This window comes from Glycine max, chromosome 17 (assembly GCF_000004515.6).
Source record: "Glycine max cultivar Williams 82 chromosome 17, Glycine_max_v4.0, whole genome shotgun sequence".
Lineage (NCBI taxonomy): Eukaryota > Viridiplantae > Streptophyta > Magnoliopsida > Fabales > Fabaceae > Glycine > Glycine max.
In genome coordinates, this window is record NC_038253.2 from 9,410,929 (window position 1) to 9,435,954 (window position 25,026).

Below are 25,026 nucleotides of genomic sequence, written 5' to 3' on the forward strand. Positions count from 1 at the left end.
CTTTGACGGGTAATACCCGAGTTGACCGGGTATGGGTTCGGGTTCGGATTTTCTTCGATGTGGATATGAGATTATTAGACCCGTCTCGACCCCGAACCCGAACCCACCCCATCACTTAAAATCTTTAGAATTTTTGCATAATTTAATAAAAAGCCATAGAATTTTTATTAATAGTTAATTTTATTTTAGAATTTTTACATAATTTAATATTATTTTCTTAACTATTTTTGTAGACACACACTTTTATTTAATATCTTTGCTTCCAATTTTGTATATTATTTTACAAAATAAATAATAATCCTTGACAATAATAATAAAAATATAGAAAATATTGAATAAAATAATATAAAAATATTAAATAAAAACTTATTTAAATTCATTAAAAACTAATTTAAAAAATTAGGATATTTTGAAGGTGGAAATTGATTTACCAATTGAAATAAATGAGGCTTTTGGGTTGTTTTGTGTCTCTTTCTCTTGAGATAAGATTTGAGTTTGGGCATGTGTGAGCTGTGGCTTTGCAGGGAAGAAGAGTGTCAGTAGAAAATAAATGTCCTCTTCCCAGGGACACTCTCTATTTCACAGATCTATATCTAAGTGTCGGTGATCCCCTTTCTCCTTCCTTCTCTGAGAGACAATGACAATGACGTGGGCGCGATTCGATTCGTGGAAGCAGCAATACTACACCACAAGCGGCGTGGTGGTAGGTTACGCAGTATGCTCCAGCCTCCTGGCCATCATCAACAAATACGCCATCACCAAATTCAACTACCCAGGCCTCTTAACCGCGCTCCAGTACCTCACCTCCGCACTCGGCGTCTACGTCTTTGGGAAATTAGGGTTTCTCCACCACGACCCCTTCACCCTCCCCACCGCCAAAAAATTCTTCCCCGCCGCCCTCGTCTTCTACCTCGCCATCTTCACCAACACCAATCTTCTCCGCCATGCCAACGTCGACACCTTCATCGTCTTCCGATCCCTCACCCCTCTCCTCGTCGCCCTCGCCGACACCGTCTTCCGCAGCCAGCCCTGCCCCTCCAACCTCACCTTCCTCTCCCTCCTCGTCATCCTCGCCGGCGCCTTCGGCTACGTCGCCACCGACTCCGCCTTCACCCTCACCGCCTACTCCTGGGCCTTCGCCTACCTCATCACCATCACCACCGAGATGGTCTACATCAAGCACATGGTCATGAGCCTCGGCCTCAACACATGGGGCTTCGTCTTCTACAACAACCTCCTCTCTCTTATGATGGCTCCCTTTTTCTCCTTCGTCACCGGCGAGAACGTCGAGATTATCGCCGCGGTTAGATCCGGCGGCCTTTTCGACCCCGCCGCCTTCTACGCCGTCTCCCTGTCTTGCCTCTTCGGCTTGCTCATTAGTTTCTTCGGGTTCGCGGCCAGGAGGGCCGTTTCCGCCACCGCGTTCACCGTCACCGGCGTGGTGAACAAGTTTCTCACTGTGGCGATCAATGTACTTATTTGGGATAAGCATGCTAGCCCCATTGGTTTGGTTTGCTTGTTTTTTACCATTGTTGGTGGGATTCTTTACCAGCAGTCTGTGACTGGGCTTGGGAGTGCTCCGGCCCAGCCCAAACAGTTGGATACTGAAAGCAACAAAGGTGGTGGCGAAGATGATGACGATGGTGATTTGACAGGTGAGAGTGATGGCTTGATTAAAGCTACTTCTATATAAGCATTTGTACTATTTATTTTCACGTTTAAGCTGTAATGCCTGTATAATTATTGTCTTATTTCAGCAACATTAGGAAAGAAATTATATGCAATGTGAGGTGTATTGTTTTCAGAAGGATATCTATGGAATTTTAATTTTGCTTCCATCCTTTCTTGTTTTCGGTTTTAAATCTATGTCTATCTTTTTGCTCTTTGATTTCCATGGTCCTAGACTTCATCAGCACGACAATTATTAAGGGTTGGGCATGATTAAGATGTACTATACAATCATTTACATGTCTATGGCCATGTTTGAATAAACTTCTCCATGAACACTTATAGAAGAAAAAAATTAAAAAGGTATAATGAATTGAGCTTCTTCCCTAAGCTAAAATCAATTTATGCACTTAGCTTTTATAGAAGTTCTCTTATTTAACTTCTTCCAAAAGCTGGAATGCGCAAGTTGATTTTAACTTACGAGAGAAGTTCAATTCATTTTACTTTTTTATTTTCTTTTTCTATAGGTGTTTATGGAGTAGTTTATCTCAGTAGTAGTGTCTTTGTTTAAACGGTTGGGATAGTGAGTTCATTACAGGGTGCACTGTCATGCTTCTGCCCTTGAACAGAGTGTGATATTCAGATGTGCAAAGAAGGTTATTTCTTATCTGCTTCAACTTTCAAAATAGATTATGTTTATCTGGTCATTTTTATTGAATATTATAATGATCATATTTCGTAACTGTGAACTTATAAATTATAGGAGAAGTTAAATTTATAGGTCTATCGCTTAGCTTCTCTCTAAAAGCTGGTTTTAACTAATGCATAAACTAATTTTAATTTATAGAAGTTTAATCCATTTTACCACCTTATTTTATTATTCTATAAGTGTTTATTTGAAAAATTTATCCAAATAGAACCTTAATGTACTTTAACCAATGTTTCAACTTTCAACTTATAATTATGCTCCTTGTGAATTTCTATTATGTGATTCAACACACCTTGATGCTAAGGTGCAATCCCACAACTTAAGTACAACCATCTTTGGAAAGGAAAATAGGTGGTCTTTCTTTTTTCCTATTGTTAAAACAAAACACAAAGAAGTGTAGTACAGTAGCCCAATCGCTCAAATAAATGTTTGGATTTAGCAAATCTATCTGAATGTTATGTCACATGGTTTAGGGACTATATATAATGACATATTCAACTCACATATAGTTTAAAATTTTGCTGTCTTTTGGCCTACCTTGCAGCCAATGCCAATGGTTTCTATTGTTGCTCCTGACTTTACAATTGAAGTTGCTACCTGCATCTTAAATTCTTCTTAGGATGGTGTTTGATTTGATCAATTACTTGGTAACCTAGTTGAAAATAGAATAATAATACACAAATCATTCTTCAATTTAAACACATCTCATTCTCTCTATCTTTTTCTTCATGTTACATCATAAATTCTATCATATCTATATTTTTTCTTTTTTTTTTGGTCTCTCTATAGGTTGAATAACACATTAGTTGGCCATCAAACATTGTCCTTCACAATTACACGACAAAATTACTTTGGCAAGTGCTCTTTCATCGAGTACCTTTTACCTTTATAGTCGTTGGACCCGTGGACCGACACCCTAAGCGCTTGTTTGATTTCTTTGTCTCTTATTTTAAAATCAATTTTTTTTAAAACAAATTCGCATTACCCAACAATCATTTTCTTATTCAGGTATATTAAGTTTAAAATTATTAAGGGTTGGACATGATGAAGATGTACTATACAATCACTCAATTTTGATAAGTGTTGAAATGTTGAATTACCGAACCTCATTGGCCGTCTTTTGGATAAGGAAATCTGTGAAGAGCTTGTTTCCACCAGTGATAAGTGATAGTATTAGATTTTACTATGCCGTGGTCCAGTACTCCAGTACTTCTTACGAAAGCTTGGTTTCATTTCATGAAATGCTATTCAAATTTCATGAGTAATTTGAAGGAAATGTTGCCCCTTGTTACATGCCACTGGCTGCTGTCCTTTTCTCTTGAGGTGTTGCACTGATGACGTGGAAATAATACGACGAAATTCTCATTGAGCATGAAGGTTTTCTGACAAGAGGATTCAGCTCCAAATCGATTATCTCTGTTTACATTAAATACCATTTTGAGTTCTTAGATATTTTTTGTGAGTCTCATAATATCACATGATATAAGAATTTGTCATTTTTTACTTTAATAATAAAATTCAATTTAAGTTATTGGATTTTATTTGCACAGACAAACAAACAAAATTTTTCTTCTTTCTCAAATGGTATTAAAAAACAATTTATTTTTTTTGAAAAAAATGGAGTTCTTGAGAATTTTTTCCTTGAAATCCAACCTCAAACATAAAAACACCCTTGAACAAGAATAATAGTAAATATGATAAATAGGAGTTCTTGGGCTAAAAAATTCAGCTCAAGAACCCTTATTAAAGATGCATTAAAGTTCGACACAAAAGTCACTATGAATGGGAGAGTTTAGTTTAAAATTGGGTAGAATTGTGGATTTTGTGCCCATGGTTTGATTGGGTAGCTAACACATGTGCATGATTCGATTGGGTCATGGATGCCGTGAAACAATTTATATATACTACTGTAATCTTTGATAGACCTTGATTCTGATTGAAGAGGCTTAATTAATTAGGATAATTTGTGTGAGAATTGGGCATTTAAATCTTCATTTTATTGGTCGATTTAACTTGCATACGTTCGATTAGACTTGAGAGGTTGCGTATTCTAGTTTTATTTTATCTTCATTTTTTTCAGGTTTTCTCAGTATTGAAGCCTGATGTCACAGATTTACTGTCCTGAGTCTCTTTCGAAGAAAATTGATTTCATCAAGGTTTGAAGATTACAGCGCATATCGAGAGAAGAAAATTTAGGTGATGAAATGGTTCCTTGTTCCTATTCCAACGTGGTGGTGTTCTGCATATTCAAATGGTGCATGTTGTGGTCTTAAATAATGACGTGAGGTTTTTGAGGGGAAAATGCTGTGTGGGTGTTCTAAAATGAAGGTTCTCCATAGGCAAAGTGGTTGGTTGACAAAGTTCACTAGAACATCCACATAATATTTTCCTCTAAAACCACGGTCATATTTATAAGAGCGCAACATGCACTGGAACATGAACAAGGAACTGCTGTACATCGCCTAAATATCCTTCTCTTAATCTGCGATGGAATCTCTGAGCCCTAACGAAACAATTTTCTACGAAAGAGACTTTGAGTAGTAGTAGATCAGTGACCCTAAGCTTCAAATCCTTAAGCTCAAAATATATAGAGATAGGGCCAGCACATGTCTTGAAGCTCGAAAACCGATACACAAATAATTTCTACATAAGTTATTACCTTCCCTAAGCACTAGAAATACTGAAAAACAACCTAGACTTTGTCAAAATTTTCCATGCGGAGAATTATGAATTATGAACACGTTAGGTTGTACATATTGAGCTTTCTGAGCTCTGCTAATTTAATTTCCTTTTCCTACATATGCTGCTGTTTCTCTACTTAGATGTCTCTCTATTTTGTCTCATTCAACAATAAAACATTACATTCTTCACCTTCTCTTTCAGAGCAGGTAGTGGCCGAACTGACTCATCTTTTGACCTTGCACCTCGAGATTTAGCAATTTCATGGACATTAGGTTCCATGTAGAATCGAGCTCTGTAAGCTGCCAAATGAGCATAGTACGCAGGAGGCACTGTACACATATAGTAGACAAATTACATTTCATAGGGGTAATTAACTTGCTACATGAAACCAACATCACAGAAAATCCACAAATGCTGACTTTTTATATATTGATAAGTAGAGATAGTCTCACGCACGGACACTCCTCACACACATCTCATGTAAATATTTTCTATAAATTATTAAGTGCATGTTTGAATTAAAGTTTGCAAACTGAGTTTGCAAAAGCAACCTATGTCTTGTTTCTTTGAAACTAAGAGTACTTTCAAAAGTATGTTCAACACTCAAAAGTACTTTTTGAATGGTTAACCAAACATGCCCTCACTCATTTCAACATTATGTACAAGTACTTATAACAGGTAGACGATTATACAATTACTTAGGTTAAGCAAAAGCCAAACACTTACCTACAGAAACTGATCGTGTACATCTTGCATAGCTACAATCAAAATAATGAGGTTATTTCATCACAAGAATAATGGAGCAACAAATTTAAGATGATGTGAGAGAGGTTTTTTACGTGTAGCACAAGTTGTTGGTCAGAGATTGGATCTCATCAGCAGTGAAATTGTTCTCGTCCCACAGAACATGATAATGAGCTGGTCTACTTGTACCCTGTAAATTGCATTAATGTAAATCCGATACAAATATTATTCTTTAACATGTCATTTCTTTACACCCTACCCCAATATCCTATTTGTATGGTTATGAGAAGAGATGAAAACCTCTTTCCCCTTTTATACATACAAATGGGGTGTAAATAAATTTTGTACAGGAACAAAATCGAAGTTTAAGCCGTAGATAAATTATAGGAGTACTGTAATTATCATACCTGAATTCCCGCATGACTGCATAAATAGAAGTCGAATTCCGTAGGATGACAGATCTTAGAATCCACCACAGTACCTACATTAACCAATCACAGATGTTTCAACTCTCTGGGACTAATAATTACATTGCTGGCAGATGCAATTGGAGAGTATTCCAAATAGAGTAATGTTATTAATACTTCAAAATTTTACGACAAATTATACACAAGGGAGAGAGATAGGAAGAGAAGAGAGGGAAGTATGTGATAAGATAGGTGATGAAATGGAAAGAAAAAATGTGTAGAAATTATTATGAAAATTTGTTGTATGAGTATTGAGTATCATTATTCTTTGAAATCTACAATTCTGAGATGACCCTTTGACAAGCTATCTAGGCATATTTCCTCTTAGATTTTCACAGATATCCTTTGGTTGGTGATATGCACTAATGATAGAAAATGACAGAAGTTAAAAAAAAAATACCAGGTAAGATATTCCCACTCTTATCAGTGCTATTTCTGTCGTCATGATTGTTTGAGAAGAGTCTAGTGTGATGTCGCTTTTGAACCACAACAAATGTTACCGGAGGTTGGTAACTAGGTTCCAAAGATGCACAAGCCTACACATTAAGAAATTAAGCATTGGGAAATGTCATAATAAATATAAATAAATATAACTGTAATTTGTCCAAGTACCTTACGGATGGCATCAAGCTCATACAACAAAACCTGGTAGAACTGTCCTTCACTTACCCCATCCCTGTAAATATTGGACAACATTATAAATAATAAAGGCACTCCTCCATTATCCTATTTGGATAACTGTAATATGTCCAAATCACTGCCTCTCATCTCATCCCTAATCTCCTTTGCAAGAACAACTTTAAAAAAAATAAAAATATCAGAACAGATCACTCTTACCTGTAAAATATTATCCTCAATGGTTTTTGTCCGGTTGCCTTCTTAAAAGAGAGTAACAGCTCTCTGCAGTAGCACAGAATAGAGTGATCCAATAAGGCAGAAGATGTTGAATAAATTACAGGTAATAAATGCAAAACCATTATCCTTTCCCTTGTAGTCAATAATTGAACAGACAAGCAATCACTCAAGTGAAAAGGAGAAGCTTAAAGCAAGCAAGAACGAAAATCTTTCTCATAAGACAATTTAAACAATGTTGACAAAAGCTTATGAGAAAGATTTTGTCAACATTAATAGGCAACATTGTTTAAAACCATTTCATAAGCTTTTGTCAACATTGTTTAAATTGCCTTATGAGAAAGATTTTCGTTCTTGCTTGCTTTAAGGCAATTTAAAACCATTTTCATAAGCTTTTGTCAGCATTGTTTAAATTAATAGGCAAACATGACCTTCCACATTGTTTAATACAAGCAAGAACAAAAGCCTATGAAAATGTTTCTCATAAGGCAATTTAATCAAGTCAATAACTAAGGGAAATCTTATTGTTCTAAAAGAAAATAAAAAAGACATAAAAATAATTGGCAAACATGACCTTCCGCTTAATCCAATTATGAAAATGGTCAGGCTGCTACTAAGTACCTGATCATGCCACCATAAACTATACCATGATGAGGATCCTTCCAACATTTAAAAAGATCTTGAATGAGTTCCTCACGATGAGGCTGAGCGCATACCAATCCTGCGTACTTTGTTACTTCCGGCCAGTCCTGGGAGGCTACAACCTGAATAACAGTGATTAGAAAACCAAATGTATGGCCAGCTATAAGGTAAAGGACTTTGGAAATACTTACAGCAGCAATGGATGGACAAGGGTCCTCTCCAGATTCTGGATGTGTTACATCTGCTCCAAAAATTATTGTTGGAATGTCACTAACCAATGGGATCCTCCAACTTAGGGCATCCAAAAGTACTGTGTTCCTTCCTCCCATCTAAAAGTATATTTAAGGAAATATTAAGTGAAAAATGAAAAAATAAATTAAGGCCGGCGAATATGTAGAAATGAATATTCCTGAGTAGCAGGTAACCACTCTCTTACTTTGGAATGTAATTTTGATAGATAATTTAAATTTTATTATAAGATAATAACAGACCTTGACATTGATCTTTAGTGCCACATTTGCCAAATACTGCCTATTGATCTTGAATACGTGTTTTGTAAGACAGCACTGAGAAATCAACCCCAGATCGGTTTCACAGATTCTTTTGAGATCGCCTGAAAGAGGAATTTGTTTTTTAAGTGTGAGCATGCTACGCAGAAAAAGTGGGATGAAATATGTAAAAGATATGCTCAGCATCTTTTTTCTTGGAAACATGAGGAGAAGTATATTCATCAGGAGAAGAAAAAAAGAATCTGAAACAAATAAAGTTGAGAGTGAAGTAGAAGTAAGATACTAGAACCTCTTTAGTGCGCAAGAATTCCCATTTTCATAGGCATAAAACAATGAAAGCTGAAAACGTAGTAGTAATGTACTAGAACCTCTTAACATTTAATATACACCTCTATCATGGTAGCTATGATCATGAAGTGATGCTAATGGACTGGACGTATTGGAGTGACTTGGAATCATACCATACAGAGAGCCATTGTTGTCTGGAAGAATGGCAATCAACAACTCTAGTTCTTTCCCACCAAGTTTATCAAGTACAGCAGAATGTACATACTTCAAGGCTTTCTTTACCAGATCAGGTTTTGCTGAATATATTGGAATCACAGGGTCTTGACTAAATTCCTGTGAAAAGAAAAGAAAAAATGTATGCTACAAGTGTACATAATAAATTTTTTTTTATAAGCAACATCATAAATTGATAATGATATAGAATAACAAGAAAGTGTGGTTCTGATTAGAAAAGTGATCTGAACTGTGCTAGTGCTGTTCAAACAAGCTGTCTCTAATATATAACTTCTTAATAAAGGTATAACCAAAATTTGAAACTTTACCATGCCTGAGATTTGGCATATTTGAACTAACTGTTGGCAAAACCCGCGAGCAGTACTTTCTTGGATACTTCGTGAGAAATTAATACAAGCCCAATATCTTACAGTGCTTCCGTTTATAACTTTCTGCATTGAAATAACTAGAATAACATTCGGCTGGGAACAAGTAGTTTTTATTTTTTTTTCACTAAATTTTTTTTTATACTGTAACTATAATCTTTTAATGTATGAGCTAACCTTGTTCATCATGTTCCATTGACCAACTTGTGGCAGGTATTCTTTCTCCCTTCCAGTCTCGTGATATTTCAACTATGAAGAGAGAAGAGCCAAAATGTACAATCAGGACTAGGAGAATGCCAAAAGCTATCTATGATTGACCAATTTAACTAAAGACAATTACCCATGGAGCAGGAAGAACCCGAGCCTCAACTGATGCAAGCTTGCTGTCAATGCTGATCCCAAACTCCTTGGCATAGGGATTATACTCATAATCATTTTGGTGAATTGTCTGCTAGTATATTGGGAAAGTTACAGATTAATTAAACTCAACCAAACCAACAATATAAAATTTTCTTTTTGTAAAGTGAATAGATGATTGAAAAGGACAAGTTAAAACAATTGCAATTTATCACACGTCATGGCAATTCAGTTTCCAATTCATTTTGACAAACAAAAAATAAAAGAAAAAAGAAGAAAATAAAGGTTGGAGAGTGATATCAAGAATCCATGACAATGACCTGTAGAATATCTGTCTCTTGTTCACGTGGTCTCTGGCATGAGACCTTTAGCAGAGAAGTTATCTGCTTTTCGTTAAGCCCTTTTGTATATCTCTGACCCCCAACTATCTTGCATGCCTGGGACAAGTTTCACATGAAATGTTCATTGAAAAATAAAGTACTAAGAATGAAATGGGTTCAATAAATTGAAAGAAGAACTTACCTCCATAGGCAAATAGTTCACCTTCTTTTGGCTTCCTACTTGAAGGCAGGGTAGATGAGAATATATGATTGTATATCCATACATTTCTTGAAAGTAATCAACTACTGATTTCATGTTCATTTTCTCATCGACGGGGAAACTGTTAGGAGGAAAAGAGAATCATTTCTTGAGAGGTCCTATCTAAAAAAATTGAGGTCCATTTTGTAATGCAAAATTTACAAAGCCATACTTAAGCTCCCTTGTAGGCTGTGATGTCAATCCTGTAATCCTGTACTTCCTTCGAAAACTTCCTCTATGTGTAACCTCAACTTTCACACCTCTTAAGGCCTTCTTAATCTACATTAGTGACACCACAAAGATTATTTGGTTGTTAGATCTGGCTTAAATGTTTCTCATGATTTAGGAGCTTGAAACATTACCAGTTAAATTCTTAAATAGCCTAGAAAATGCACTTGGAGCAGAATAAGAAATTTTCTTTGCATCACATTTATTAACATGTCATTGGAATACAAGGGCTCTTGACCTTGCAGGATATATTACTTTCCATTTTAAATTCAAATTTGAAACACCAAAATTTCTTTACTGAAACTATCATTGTCAAGACTTAGTGGAGACATAGGGCGTGCAAGCATAACCTATTTTGTATAACTTGTGTAGTTAATAGTGTCTGTAAATACAAAGATTGCTAGCTGTCATAGTCAAATAAATTCCATACCTTGACACGATCTGCATCTGACAATGGCTTTGAGAGCACATCTTTTCCCAAAATTTGAGCAACAAAGTCAATTACAGGAAGTGGTTCAATAAACGCCATTGATGACATGTCTGAGAGAAGAGCAAAAGCAATATAAATAAAAGGGGAAAAAAAGGCTTTTTAGTATTGACTGTTGACAAACTAAAATGAGTGACTATTAAAAATCTTCAAATAAAAGGAAAAATACATGAAGAAGATAAGGTAGAACTTCACCAATATTAAGTGACAATCCCATCTGAGTTGGCCTTATACTCTGATAGAAGCCGCACCACGATTCCAGGCCACCACCTAGCTGCTGTGGTTTTCTTAAATCCGGAGAATATAGAAACCTCCCAATTGACACGTAGCTAAGCAATGCGATGTAATGCAAGCAAATTAAGATGTCAGAAACAAGAACATAACCAGTAGCAACTAGCAATAGTCTCATTCAATTCAAAAGGAGGCAATGGATATAATGTTGAAAGAACAACCACAAAATGCACCTCTGAGCTGCAAGCTCCCTCAATACAGTGTCAATGACAGTAAGTGCTTCTTGTGGAGTGTCCACTTGCTTGCCACTCAGAAGCTCACGTAACTGATTCATGCTAACACGAGCTGCAAACCTGATCACCACTTCAAATTCTCTTTCCCTGCCAAGAATGATTGAAACTCATTTCATTTGTTTACTTAAACCCAAAAGAACAGTTTCCAAATCCTTTTTTTTTGGTGAGCAGTCAGGAATAAAAATATTTTTTGAAGATAACATGACATAGTTACTTGAACAAATCATCACCTGGTAGAACCAGTGCCCTCATCATCCTCTCTCAATAGTATGGTGAACTCTTTGTATGCAAAAGAAAGCAAGCCAGCAGTGTAGAGATTTCTTCCTCCATCATAAACAGGAAGCTTCATTGCCAAATCAGTGTTCCTGTGAAGCCTCACTAACTCAGCTATGATGGCTTTGCTTGTTTTACGAGAAGTAACCTCAGGTGTTATTTTAACCTTCACAAAACACACATGAAGACAACTTAAGCAAAAAATCCTTGACACAAATCAAATTATTATTAGTCTGTTTACTTTGCATGATGAGTTTTATTGTTCTAGATTTTCTTTTGTAACCAAAAAGTTGGACCTTAGACTTACATTGTAATGGCTCAAGTCAGATGCGGATATATCTGCCAGGAAGTGGTTGGCTTTGACCAGACACTTTGTCCCCAGCTGGCCATAGCCAGGCCTTGCAGGAAACACAAGACTTTTGCAAGCAGAGGAAACCAATTGTGTGTCTTGTAATTTCTCTTGTTTGCATTGGTTTCTTCTTCTATCTCTTCTTCTAAAATCCTTGGGTTTCTGCACTGCCCTCCTAGATTTCACTTGATCCTCCACTGGATCCTTCATTGCACTTGCCAAGTAGTTCTGAAGAAAATAAGGAAACAAACTTAACTTTTATCTCAAAGTGGAGTTGGAGGACCTAGAGATAAACTGAAAGAGTGAAAAGGTTTTATGGCAAAACAGGTTCCACGTTTTTACTGAGAGTGAGTGAGAACCATAACTCACAAGTCACAACTTATGCACTTGTCTTGAAGAAAGACTAGAGTTTAAAGAAAGTACAAGAGTGGGAAAGTCATGAAGAGGCCTTGTAACGGCTGAAAGCTGAAAAGAAGGGAAAATATAAAGAAAGAAAGAAGAAAGGCATGGCATGGCATCAAATCTCGACAGTGTTTCATCTTCCCCTAGGCGCTGTACATTCTCTGAAACTGAAAGTGAAAAGATGGGGAGAAAAATAAAGTGACGTGCATACATGCAAAAGAACCAACAATCAATCTCATATAATTTTTTTCTAATAACCATCGTTGTCCCCATTGGAACAATGTGATGGCCTAATTTTGATTTACCTCTCTTCCATGTTTATGGGCATAATAATATAAACTTTGTTCTCAAGTCCTCACCACCACCACCACTTTCCTTAAAAAAATTAATGTTCCATAAGCTCAAAGCCATATGATTGGCCAAAGAAATTGTAAAGAAAATAAACTGCCTGTGATGGACTATAGACTATAGTTAATTATTTGTAGGGAGGGGGGGTTGATACTACAAGTCCAAGGAGCCTTTAAATTTGGTGGTCCCAAAAGGATGTTTGAATTTTACCCTACTCCAAGTTCTTGGCAGGACAGTTTGTAAGATTGCATGTATAAGTACCCTTTTCAGTGACCACTAAGGAGCTTTAACTCCTTCCCAAGTTGAATTACAACGACACAACACAACACAAGGGAGTAGCAGCAAGCAAGGAGTCAAAACAAAATTTGAAGCTTGCTTGCTTGTGCTTAGATATCCGGACAGTAGTGTGCATGAACTTGCCATAATGGCTTTCTGCCAAATGCCAATGTCAGTTGTACGTGCACCAAAGGGTAAATGCTGCAAACTATTGCAAAAAATAAAATTGGATTTTGGCACTTTTCTCTCTTTGTTTTTGTGGCCTTTTGGAATGGGAGATGGGGGGAACTAGGCATAGCCAAGAATGTTACAAGTGATAGTAACGCTCTTCAACTATTTCGGATCATTACAAAGACACCAAGAACAATCATGTGTCCTGTCCCTTTCACACGACAGATAGAACATCCCAACCAAAAAATAAATACTTTACTAAGAAAAAAATAAAGAAAGAAAGCAAAGTTTGAATATAAATGAACTAACTAGACTACCCCATGTGAAGACTTTCATGCCCTTATTAATTCCTGAACCAAACATCACTGTATTGCAACCAGCAAAGGTTTCGCATTTTGTTCCTATGATGATACTATTGTTGCTGAGAAAGAAACAGAAATATTATTGTTATTGAATGGATTGGTAAGGGGCATTAATTTGCATACTGATGATGTTGTGGCCTATCTGACTGCTTCTTTGGTCAATGTCATTTGATTTCTTTCGATTTTGTCACATCTAAGCTGTAAAATTTTCCACTGGGGAAAGCCAGGGCCCCCCTCCTCCAACCTTGGTTCTCTCTAATTTTTGGATGCTAAGTCCATTTCTCCCAAATTATTTCCAACTTACTACATATCTTTGAAGAGCTCTTACATTTATAATTTATAATATATGAAATTTAAACCAAATAATATGCTATAAAGAGATAGGTCAAGATCACATGTCTCAACTATGTAATAATTTCTTCAAAACCACATGTATCCTTGGTTAAAAAATAATTTTGTTCAAGTCAATAAACTTTTTTTTAATTACCGTAGTTAGACTCTTTGTCTTCTTGGTAAAACCCTTAAGTATTCTCATAAACTTAGATTCCACTATATGACTAATCATTAACTTAATACTTAGTTACACTTAAAAAATTTCATTCATTCTTAAAAATATATTATGTGAAAACCCAATAAATAAACATTGTTAATGGTTATCTCAAATTGAATTTTTATTTTTTTATCTACATCAATAACTTTTTAAACATTCTTATTACTTTAGAGTTTTTCCCAACTTCTTTCATGGATTGTTTGGCTGTATATGGGAAACACGGTTACCAAAATCTCTTAGTTTGTTTAATAAAAATGGAAGCATGGAACTATAGTGATGGCAAAAATATTTATATAAATGGATATTGGCAGATAAAATATGTAACCGATAAAAGATGAATAAGTAAATGAGTACTCTCTATAATTTAAACGAATAATATAGCTATAGTAGTTAATAAACCCCTTTCAAAAAGAAAGAAAAAAAGTTAGTAAACCTTTTCTCCTACACCTTGCGACCCCAAACTACACCTCACTTACAATTGTTTTCACCATATCACGTGACCATAGACAAAAGAAATGAATTAGATGTAAGTAATAGTCAGAAAAAACATTTGTTAATGTAATTGTTGTTATTATAAACATTAAGTGTATTATTACTAGCAGGTGTTTAAGGTATGAGAAAGACGATGGTCATTTCATCTTTCCATTTTCTATTTTTTTATAAAAAAAAATAGTATATATGATTTTCTATTAAAAAATTTAACCAGTGGTTGAAAGCCAAGAGATCATTATTAGAAATTATTAACCATTAGGTAGCTAACACTTAATTAGCAGAAGAATTCTTTGTAACAATACTTGAATTTTGGAGTAGCGAAGGCTTGAATAGTTCAGAGGATGTCTTAAATTAAAACATCGTTGTCACTATTATACATAAAAATAATAATACTTGAATTTTGGATTTATAATTAAGGTTTTTTTATTTTATCTACTTTTCTTTACTCTTTTTTAATCTACTTTTGTTTACCCAATCAAGATGGTTTGTGTATAAAAAAAATAATTAAAATGGTTTTGTATAATCTAATCTACTTTTGTTCACTCGTATAATATCTAATCAACATTTTTCTCATCACAAATGAACAAAACTTATTTCCTCGTCTTTTATCAATGTTCAATAAATTCTTATGCTACCTTAAATTTTAACATTTTTTTTGACAAATTTTTATGTATCAATGCTTTTTTTTCAAAACCCTGAATTCCATAATCGTGCAACGCATGGAATTAACATCCAGATTTTTTTTTTCACCAAAAAAAGATCCAGATAGTTTCAAAAGAAAATGCTCTCAACGCTTTTTTTTGTTGCTATCACAAACATACTCACTGATAGAGTGATCATAATAATGGTAATAATCAACTAGACTTTGTTTTATTAATAAAATAATCAACTAAACTTATGCCTCTCCACTCTGTTCATTAGTGTTATTTTATTTAGTTTTTGCATGTGTAAAATTTTCATGTTTAAACTTTAAAAACCAACAAAAAAAAGACTCAATATTGACCAGTACTTTCACAGTGCACATGCTAAAAACGAACTAATGTTATTAATATTTATAAAAAAAAATGCAAACTCAGGTGTCATTATGTCACTGTCCTCTGATAATTTGTATATGATATACATTGTCCTTTGCTTGCCCGATTGAGCACCAACTCCTTCACCTAAGGCGATCTTACTAAGATCATGATCGAATAAAAAGATTCCTGGGCGAGATTCGTTGAACCCAGGGTAAGGAGGGAAGGATCATATTCATAGATAAGACAAAATGTGGGGTAAAGGAAAAAAAACAAAAAGTAGAAAGTGAGAAGATTTTTTTAAGTTGTTTTGAGAATACATATCAAATCTTGATCAGGTGATTTTTTAAGTAATTATATAATATTAAATTTTGATCTTTCATATATTATTATATGATATAAATTTACTCTTCTCACTCTCATTTCTTGTATAAAAATATCCTCTCATTATATATGCCTTATTCATGCATGATTGTTTGATCTAATAAATTTATTTTCCTCGAGTCTAATACTTTTTCTCTCTTTCTTTTGCCTTTTATTTTCTTGTATATATAAAAGAGCAAAAGTTTTTTTTATCAATGTATATCTTTCTCTCTTTTTTTCATTCTATTATTTTTTTTTTTAAGTTCTAAACGAAGTGAAGAGTAAAAATCCATAATTATTTCCAAAAGATCAAGTTATGAGTATGTTTGGATAGATTTTTCATAAACAATTATAGAAGAAGAAAATAAAAAAGATAAAAAAATTAAAAATTTATTCACAAGTTAAAATTAACTTATAGAAAGGTTAATTTATAGAAATTTATTTTAATTTATTTATAAACTAATTTTAACTTATAAAAAAACTTTTTTATTTTTTTATCGTATAAGTGCTACTAAAGAAATTTATCTAAAGAGACCTTATATATTTGTCCCTAACGAAATTATACCAATCAAGTTAACCTTTTATTTCTTATAAAAATTAGCCTTTTATTTATTTACTTTATCAGCAGTCAACCTTTTTTTAAACCTTTTTTTAATCATATGGCTATGTGTGATATAAGTGATGACCAAGAATTCAGAGTTAACTTTCATTTATCTTATGCGCAGATTCAATTTCCCTAATGTTAAATTACTAAATCCATTTTTGTTAGGCAACATTTCCCATAGATCTATGGTACCCGGTATATTAAAGTAGTTGCACCTAGGAAAATCCATTTTGCATTTTAAGTCCCTAGGTAAACTTTTATTGACAATCCTAATTCTAAATATTTTATATTTTTATCTCCATTTTATAATATTTACGGGCTCGTTCTTTTTTAACTTTACTTTTTTATTCATAAAACTCACATGTAAAATTTTACTTAATAAAAACAATCTCAGTTTCATTCAAATTAATGAGATGTTTTTCTAAAGGATTAATGACATGTTAATAAGTATATATTTGGATTCTCATCCATAAATCATGACGCACATCTCAATAAAAATTTGGGTCAAATTCAGTCAAAATAAATGAAAACTACGTTGAGTAACTTCACTCCCCCATAGCGTTAAACTAGACACATGGTAATATATTTTATCTTCTAAAGTATATATTTTACAAAATCTATAATTAAGTATGCAATATCCTGCTTCCTATACCACGCTACTCAAGCAACCACCGAGCTCTAATAGCCAACAATATCCATTGAACATTAAAATCCTTTAACCACATATATCCCAAATTTTGAAGTAGAATAAACCGGGAGGCCTTCCCTTTTCTAACTTCTAAGGACTTCAAAATATGATCTTTATTATGTCCTCTTTAAACACTACACTAGCCTATGAGTGTTTTCAAAAGGCAATATATAGGATGCATAGAAGATGTAATTAGATCAGTCTCGCGAGTCAGTCTACCACAATGGGAACTTTTAAAAAATGACAAAGATTTCCGTTTTAAAGATTTGTGATTGGATCACTCATGGTGAATTTGTGAGTAAAAATTTAAGTTTAATTTCTGTATAATACATTTTTAGAGCAGGATAAATAACTTTAAATATAATTAAATTTTAAATTAAAAATTCATCTCATAACTAATAAAAAAGATTAAAACTTATAAAAATATATTGGAGTCTTATCGAAAAATCAAATTAAGGTGGTTAAAAAAATATGTTTTGAAATACCTCTTTATCCCACTTGGTTATAGTTGAACAACAAGGTGACTTATGGAATCTTATGAAGGAGGCAAGGTTTTACCTGTTTGGGTGGAGAAAGGTTTTAAATTTTCATGACTCAGGAAGCCTTAAACCAAGAAGGGTGATCCAATCTCTAAAAATACTTTAAGAGAAAAAAAAAATGAAATTGACTTTTCCCTATGGGCTAAAATTATATATTTTTTCTTCTTTTCTTATCTTAGAAGAGTTTCGTAGATAAGTTTATATAAATTAAAAACCTCAAATACACCCAACTGGACATTTTTTGTTTTTGTTTTTAACTTTAGTTCGGTGAGACTCATCTCATTTTCTATATGTAAAATAAGCAAGCATTAAACTCTAACTAAGTATATATGAACTGTAATGATCAGAACAAACAAGATATGCCTTTGAATTTTGATGACAGTGTTCCCTAAGGCTCCCTCTATGCCTCTATCTACCAACACACATTCAGTCATTTATCAGTGGCTGTGTGTTGGTAGGGTAACACACAACATCCAAATTAACTAGTTATCCTCTGTACAAGGGTACGGAGATTTTTAAGAATTAAGACATGTTAGTATTTACGTTTTTTTATTTATTTATAAAAAGTTAAGTATTTTACGTTATTTTTTAAATAATATAATACAGCAATTCATATTATGATATTGTGACACATTTTAAATTTAAAATTAAAAAATAATAATTTTAAAACAAGTCTTTGTCAACAAGTTTTTCAAAAGTATTGAAGGAGCATTTAATATATCGTTAAAAGATTCCAATTACTTTTACAAAATTAATGTTTTTATTTTTAGCATAATGATTTTTCTATTAAATACTTTATTTTGTATTTAGTATCTTAAAAATGCTTTTTAATTTGTCGTACGTGTTTGAACATCTATTATTGATTTTAACATTTTATAAGATAGAATGAAGCCTTAAATACCCTGACTTTAAAATTTCAGCCAAAGTATATGTTTATTTCATCTTGGGTGTTTACAACGTCTACACCAATATATAAAATATATAAAAAAGATACAATTTTGTATAACTGTGTTTTCTTCACATTTTTAGATTATTTTATTTTTATTTTTAATAATATCAAAGTAAAAATAATAATTAATCATCTCTAATGTAGATTAAAACTGATCTACTAAACAAAATTAGATAACCATCCACTAACTATTTTCTATTTTTATTAGAAAATTTTACCTTTAAATTATTTCTTAAATTTTAATTTTTTCTTTTAACTTATATTAACTTTCCATTATTTTTATAGTATTAGTTTTTTTTATTCTATCATTTTTATTGACATTAAAAAAAGGACTGGTGTAAATTATATTCATCTTAATAAGGAGGCGCATATTTTAAAATAAAAGGAAAATATAATTTAAAAAGTTCTTTCCATAGAAGAATATAATTTACTTTTTTAAGTATAATGGAATTTATATTTATATTATATTTAAAAGCAGCTGTCTAGTATTTATGTCATGCGAACTTCTGATTCTGACTTTTAACCATTTTGGACTTTGACTTTGTTATTTGACAAGGATTGACACACTTTTAATTATAGAATTTATATAATCAATGCTTCTAGAAGTCTAAAGACAAATATTATTTATTGTATTTACATCATTTTATCTCTTTTACGAATACTTATTAAAATTACATTTTTTTTCTCTCCTTGCCTTTTTCTTTTGTCTAGAAAAATATATACACTTCAAAAAATATGTTTTTTTTATGAATTTATTTAATATTAAGTTTTACTTTAAAGATAATTCTTTAATAATTATATGCATGAATTTGTACAATAATAATAATAATAAATTCAGATATAAATAATGAAAAATATAATTTGAGAAATTAATAAAATATTTATAAAAACATAAATCAAATAATAATAAAATAATAATATATGTATACATAACGAATATTTTACAAAAATAAAATAAAAATAATGAATAATACTTGGACATTAGTATTTATTTAATTTATATTTTTTATAATATATTTTAATTGTAAATGTCAAAATTTTATAATTATATGTAAAGTAATATATATATATATGATCAGATGGTTTTTAAAATTTTAAATATTTAATTTAGGTTAAATTGTTATATTTAGTGAATTTTTTTTAATAAATAACTAAATATTTAAAATTTCAATATTACAAGTTATTTAAACAATATATTTGAAAATATTAAATTCACTCAACTACCAATGTTTCAGAGCAATCATTTACAAGATAATTTTTAGAAGAATAAATGAGTAAATTTTTTTATAAAATACATTGTTTAAATCGGAATTCACCCGAGTATTATATTGTAAAAAATAATTAAGTGAAAATATTCGAAAGATTAATTTCAACTACACAAATATGAATCATAAATATCATTAATATTTAAATACATGAAAAGAGAAAAATAAATATTTTGATAAATAAATTAAATCTAATTTAATATATATTTTTTAATTTTCTATTTGGTGTATAAGTTTAAAAATCTTAAATACAAATGGTTAAATACTTTCATTACTTAAAAATAAATCAATTTTGTTTTAAATATAATAAATGTTTATATTTTTAAGTGAAAAGTATCTTGTTATTTCCTTAACATATACACTTGTTTTATAAGATAAAAATAATTACTATATTTTATTATTTGTGAACTAAAAGTTACTTAAATTTTATTTTAACAAGAATTTAAAGATCATGTTTTAATTTTCTTATGTAAAATGTGAAAGTAATCAATACTTAGTTATTTTATTAACTGTAATGATTATTAACTCTTATATATATCTTAAATATTTATATTTTTAACATTTTCTCATTACCAGTATGGTTTTATCTTAAATTCCGTTAATTTTTATAATAAAATACTTTCAGTTAAGTTAAAAAAATATAATTAACACATTTTATGTTTTAATTATTTTAAATTGAATTTTACCGTGAGATAGGGGGGATTTGGATTCCCTTTTGATAAAATCAGAGAGACTGTATTTTAAAAAGTGTTTAAGGTTGAATTTATGAAAATAACTTATAAACAGGCTGATCCAATGTTATCAGATTAAGATCGATTATCAACTCGAAATATTAGATCAGGAGTGGATCCAATAAATCATCAATTGATTCATATGACCCAGACAGTCACCAGACTCTCATCTTTCATCACATAATTCTTAAGGTCTAACCTTGTGAATGTGTGTATTTTCTGACAGTCGAGAAACCGGATCCGAGATAGGGTGGGTATATGCTAGTTCGGGAAGAATATTATTAATATTATTAACCAAAAAAAGCTGTGGACACTTATTGCAATAATGAAAAAATGACTAAATGAGACCCTACACTAGTACTATCCCATTACCCATGCAGACAAACAAGAAAGATAAAAGGGAAAGAATCCTTTCAGGAAAATCATACATAAAACCAGCAGTGTCTTACTAGTTACTGGGTTGTGGACTTTGAGTGAAGTGAAACTATGGACATGAAGCAAGTTGGTATATTGGGTGCCAAAATTTATAAAAGAAATACTATTGTTTTAACTTAAGAATACTACTATTAAATGACTATTCTGAAATGAATATGAAAGAAGGGTGAGAGCAGTTAGTAGAAAAAGCAAACCTTGTGCTTTACGCCATGTATATATCCGTGCGGATTGTTGTAACTGCTGCCTTTGCTTTTAATGCCTGCAACAACTGTGTCTGTGTGCTCCAACTACGCCAACTTCAACTATGAACTGAACCTTTCCACTTCACCTTAATTTCCCTGCTTGCAATCAACACACATAAATGGGTTATACTATAACAAACAGACTTTCAATTAAAAAGGGTTTATTTGAAAGACATGTTGTGAACCGCAGCTAGCTAGCTATAGGCCACCAAAACGTTTGACCCTATAGTAGCCACATGCACACGCTAGCACTGCTTTCAATTATTTTCAGCTAGCTGCCATAGACTGTTAGTGTAGTGGATGACATTACATTTAAAGCCAGCTAAGCTAAAACTGGTTTAAGTTAGTTTCCAAACACTAGCTTCTTTAAAGAAAATACATTGGTATGGGAATGGGATATTGGTGAAGCAATGAAGCTATATATATATATATGCTACCTCTATAGCTCTGAATCTGATAGTCTGAACCAATGTTGAAAACTTCGTTCATACAAAGGTAACTACTAGAGTCTAGAGTACTTTGTTTTCTTATTTGGATTCAGTGAAACTAAAGCAAAACTAAATGCCCAAGCAGGATTCCGATTATAGATGTTGCAACAGAACAAAAACAACCTCAAAAGGCAATGTTTCTGAGTAATGATGGGAAAGCAAGAAAAGTTAAATTAAAACAAGACTATAATATAATACTTCACCATGCATGAACATAATAATAAATTAATTGATGACAAATTGCAAGGGAGTTAATGAGATTTTGAATGCTTTTAAGGGAAATCAAAGAAAAAAGGCGAGCTTGGAACATATATAGCTAGGGTGCAAGAAAGAGGAAGCAAACATAGATTTTGGGGACCAGACCAGGTGCTTATAGAGGGAACTCTTGCCTTTCTGCGATTGATAAAGCATGTATGAAAGAACAATACTCTAAGAAAAAGAGTCCTCACTGTTCACTGCCTTTAAGAAAGGAGCATCAGAAGAGAAACGAGTTTTGAAATTAAAGCGTGCCACTGATTATTAGTATTAAAAGGGGAATACTATGAAACCTTTTTTACCTTTTAGGAACCATAAAAGAAAGCATGATATTAATAGTATTATAAAAGAATAATTACAGAAAGGAGGATTTTAATGGTAGCAGAGTAAGAATAAATATCACTAGTATTATCCATATAATATAATAATTAATGGTAAGGTTTGAGATTCCAAAAATACACACAACACAAGAGAAAATTTAAGAAAGGAAGGGTTGGCAGTGGCTAAGTGGTGCCTACTATGCTGCAAAGGTTAAATTCATTGCACTTGTAGCTTCAGCCAACAATTGCTTTTATTATTGGGTGTAAAGAAAGAGATCATATATGAGAAACAATGAAAGGAGTAAAAGAAAAGAAAAGAAAGGTTGGGTTGTGTCAGCTTCTTTGACGGAAATATGACCGGTCGGAAATTCGAGATTCCGGGGACTAAGTGTCAGTAAAGTGAGAAGAGAGGGTGAAGCACATTTACATGTGCATTGCTGGGTCGAACTTTTATAAAGGAAAAAGAACCAGCCTGGGCACTGCCTACGAGGGCCTCACCCCACCCTCCTTTCAACCCAAATCATTTCCTCCTTTGCCTTTTTTTTTTTATTTTTAATTAAAAATAACCTCCCAATAAAAAAATATGCTTAAACATATTTTTGGTATTGTTAGGTTACTGTTTTTTCATATCTGATATATGTAAGTTTTTTTTTTATAAAAAAATAGTCCTTATTTAATTTTGATTTCTATTTTCTTTCATTTTTAGTTTTTATAAGTTTATGTTTTTTAAATTTTAGTTTTTAAGATTTTTATTTTTTTTATTTATAATCATAGTAAGTTCGCACTTACGTGTAGAAAACAAAATTAGAAAAATAAAAAATTTTAAAAAATTAAAAATAAATAAAATATCTTACAAAAATCAAAATTGGAAAAATATAAACTTAAAGAGACTAAAATGAATGAAAAAATTTATAGAAACCAAAATAAATAAAAAATACAAACTTACAAAGATCAAAAACATATTTAAACTTAAAACAAGACATAAAGTTATGAATAATGGTTCAATGAAATTGATAATAGAAAGTAAAATGAAAGAAAAAAATGTAATAAAAAAGGTGAAATGATATTTTAGGTTATTGATGGAAAAGAAAGATTTTTTTTCTTCCATCTTATTTAGTTGTATAAAAAACGAAAAGAGAATATATATATATATATATATATATATATATATATATATATATATATATATATATATATATATATATATTAAACGAGTCATGAAATAAATAAATAAGGGTATTTTTGTTTTGTTGTAAAATTATAGAAACTCTCCCTTCTTTTTCATCCACTCTCGTGAGAAGATAAAAATGTCATGGGATCCCCTTACAAGAATTCTTCCTTCTTTTGTGTCTTTTTTTTTCGATATATGCCTTCTTTTGTATGTATCTTTCAACCAAATAAAGGAAGGATTAATAATTTGAGAGTTTTCCTTCCTTCTTTAATTTAGTCCACCCCTACTTTTTTTTTCGTATTAAGCAAAGCTTCAAAGAGAAAAACAGATAGAGAAATATATATAAATATAATAAGTAATATGACATGATATAAAAATATAGATAAAAAGAAGAAGAATGTCAATTGGATGTATTGTGCAGGTGTCCATACATTGTTACATTAAAGTTTAAACTTATACTTCATTTTAGGATGCATGGAGTGTAAGGAAAATAGACAAAAACTGGAAGAAGAAGAAGAAGAAAGAAGAAAAATAAACGTAAACTGAGGTGATAAAAAATTATAGATTTGAAAAAATGAGGTGAAAAAGAAAATAAAAAAAAATGAATGTATGTTGATTTTTTTTTGTTACATTGTAAAGAAAGTAAAAAATTAGCAAAATAAGAAAACTAAGTAATATGCATAATGTCTTGTCATTTGCTAAAATGTTGCCGACGTACGTACGTACTTTTCTCTTGTCTCAAGTATAAAGATAAAAAACACATAACATGCTAACTACTAACTACTAACTACTTTTAACTTAATTGTATTAATTCTAATTAATTTTTGTTTAATTTATTTTTCATTATAACTTATATTAAGGATAAGAAGCAGAAACTATAACATCAATTAAATGAAAAATATTTTAAAAATAATAATGTTAAATAAAATAAAATTACTTGAAATTTTCATGAGACAAAAAAAACATGTATTTTTCTTATATTTAAAATCGAAGGGAGTAAAAGATACCCTCTTATATTTAATTTAACAACATTTTTAAATGCTATTAAAAACTAATTATGTTGTAGTGATTGTTACTAAAGATAAAGATGTAAAAATAATAATTAATAAAGCATGCACAATTATTTGTGAGTGTTACTGCTATACTTATTTTGTATTTTTTTTTCTTATAATATGAGTAAATTTGACAAAAGAGGGATCCTATGCGTGAGGGGAGAAACCAAACTCCTCTTCTACAAATTATTGACTCTTTTCTTTCTCATTATTTGTTTTTTACCTCTCAAATATGGATGTTACGTAAGATATGCATGAAGTAATGTGAAGGATTTGTAATTTATTGGGTCAGACAAGCTGGATGATTAGACGAGACTATAGTTGCATTATTTACACAAGCTAGAGAAAAAAAA

The 25,026-nt window shown here is 31.7% G+C and overlaps 2 protein-coding genes across 4 annotated transcripts; one reads left to right on the forward strand and one right to left on the reverse strand.

Annotated features, from left to right (window-relative positions):
* Positions 1-441: 441 nt before the first annotated feature.
* LOC100784313 (GDP-fucose transporter 1) lies at positions 442-1,836 on the forward strand. The gene has a single exon (XM_003549741.4). The coding sequence runs from the start codon at positions 638-640 to the stop codon at positions 1,691-1,693; it is 1,056 nt and encodes a 351-aa protein (XP_003549789.1). The 5' UTR covers positions 442-637; the 3' UTR covers positions 1,694-1,836.
* A 3,135-nt stretch (positions 1,837-4,971) lies between these two features.
* Positions 4,972-22,882, reverse strand: LOC100798086 (protein argonaute PNH1). 3 transcript variants are annotated; one of them, XM_041011168.1, is made up of 24 exons: positions 22,649-22,882; positions 21,340-21,483; positions 11,916-12,185; positions 11,566-11,774; positions 11,276-11,422; positions 11,007-11,140; positions 10,755-10,864; positions 10,269-10,375; positions 10,040-10,178; positions 9,838-9,954; positions 9,501-9,608; positions 9,338-9,409; positions 9,104-9,226; positions 8,735-8,894; positions 8,256-8,377; positions 7,956-8,093; positions 7,744-7,886; positions 7,108-7,170; positions 6,883-6,946; positions 6,671-6,806; positions 6,211-6,284; positions 5,899-5,993; positions 5,786-5,817; positions 4,972-5,388 (listed from the first exon to the last, which is right to left on the reverse strand). In XM_041011168.1, exons 3-24 carry the CDS (start codon positions 12,165-12,167, stop codon positions 5,222-5,224), a joined length of 2,712 nt encoding a protein of 903 aa, XP_040867102.1. In that variant the 5' UTR covers positions 12,168-12,185; positions 21,340-21,483; positions 22,649-22,882; the 3' UTR covers positions 4,972-5,221. The 3 variants fall into 3 exon arrangements, with proteins under 3 accessions (XP_040867102.1, XP_040867103.1, XP_040867100.1); XM_041011169.1 differs by having other exon boundaries at positions 22,239-22,882; XM_041011166.1 differs by having other exon boundaries at positions 21,825-22,882.
* Positions 22,883-25,026: the final 2,144 nt, after the last annotated feature.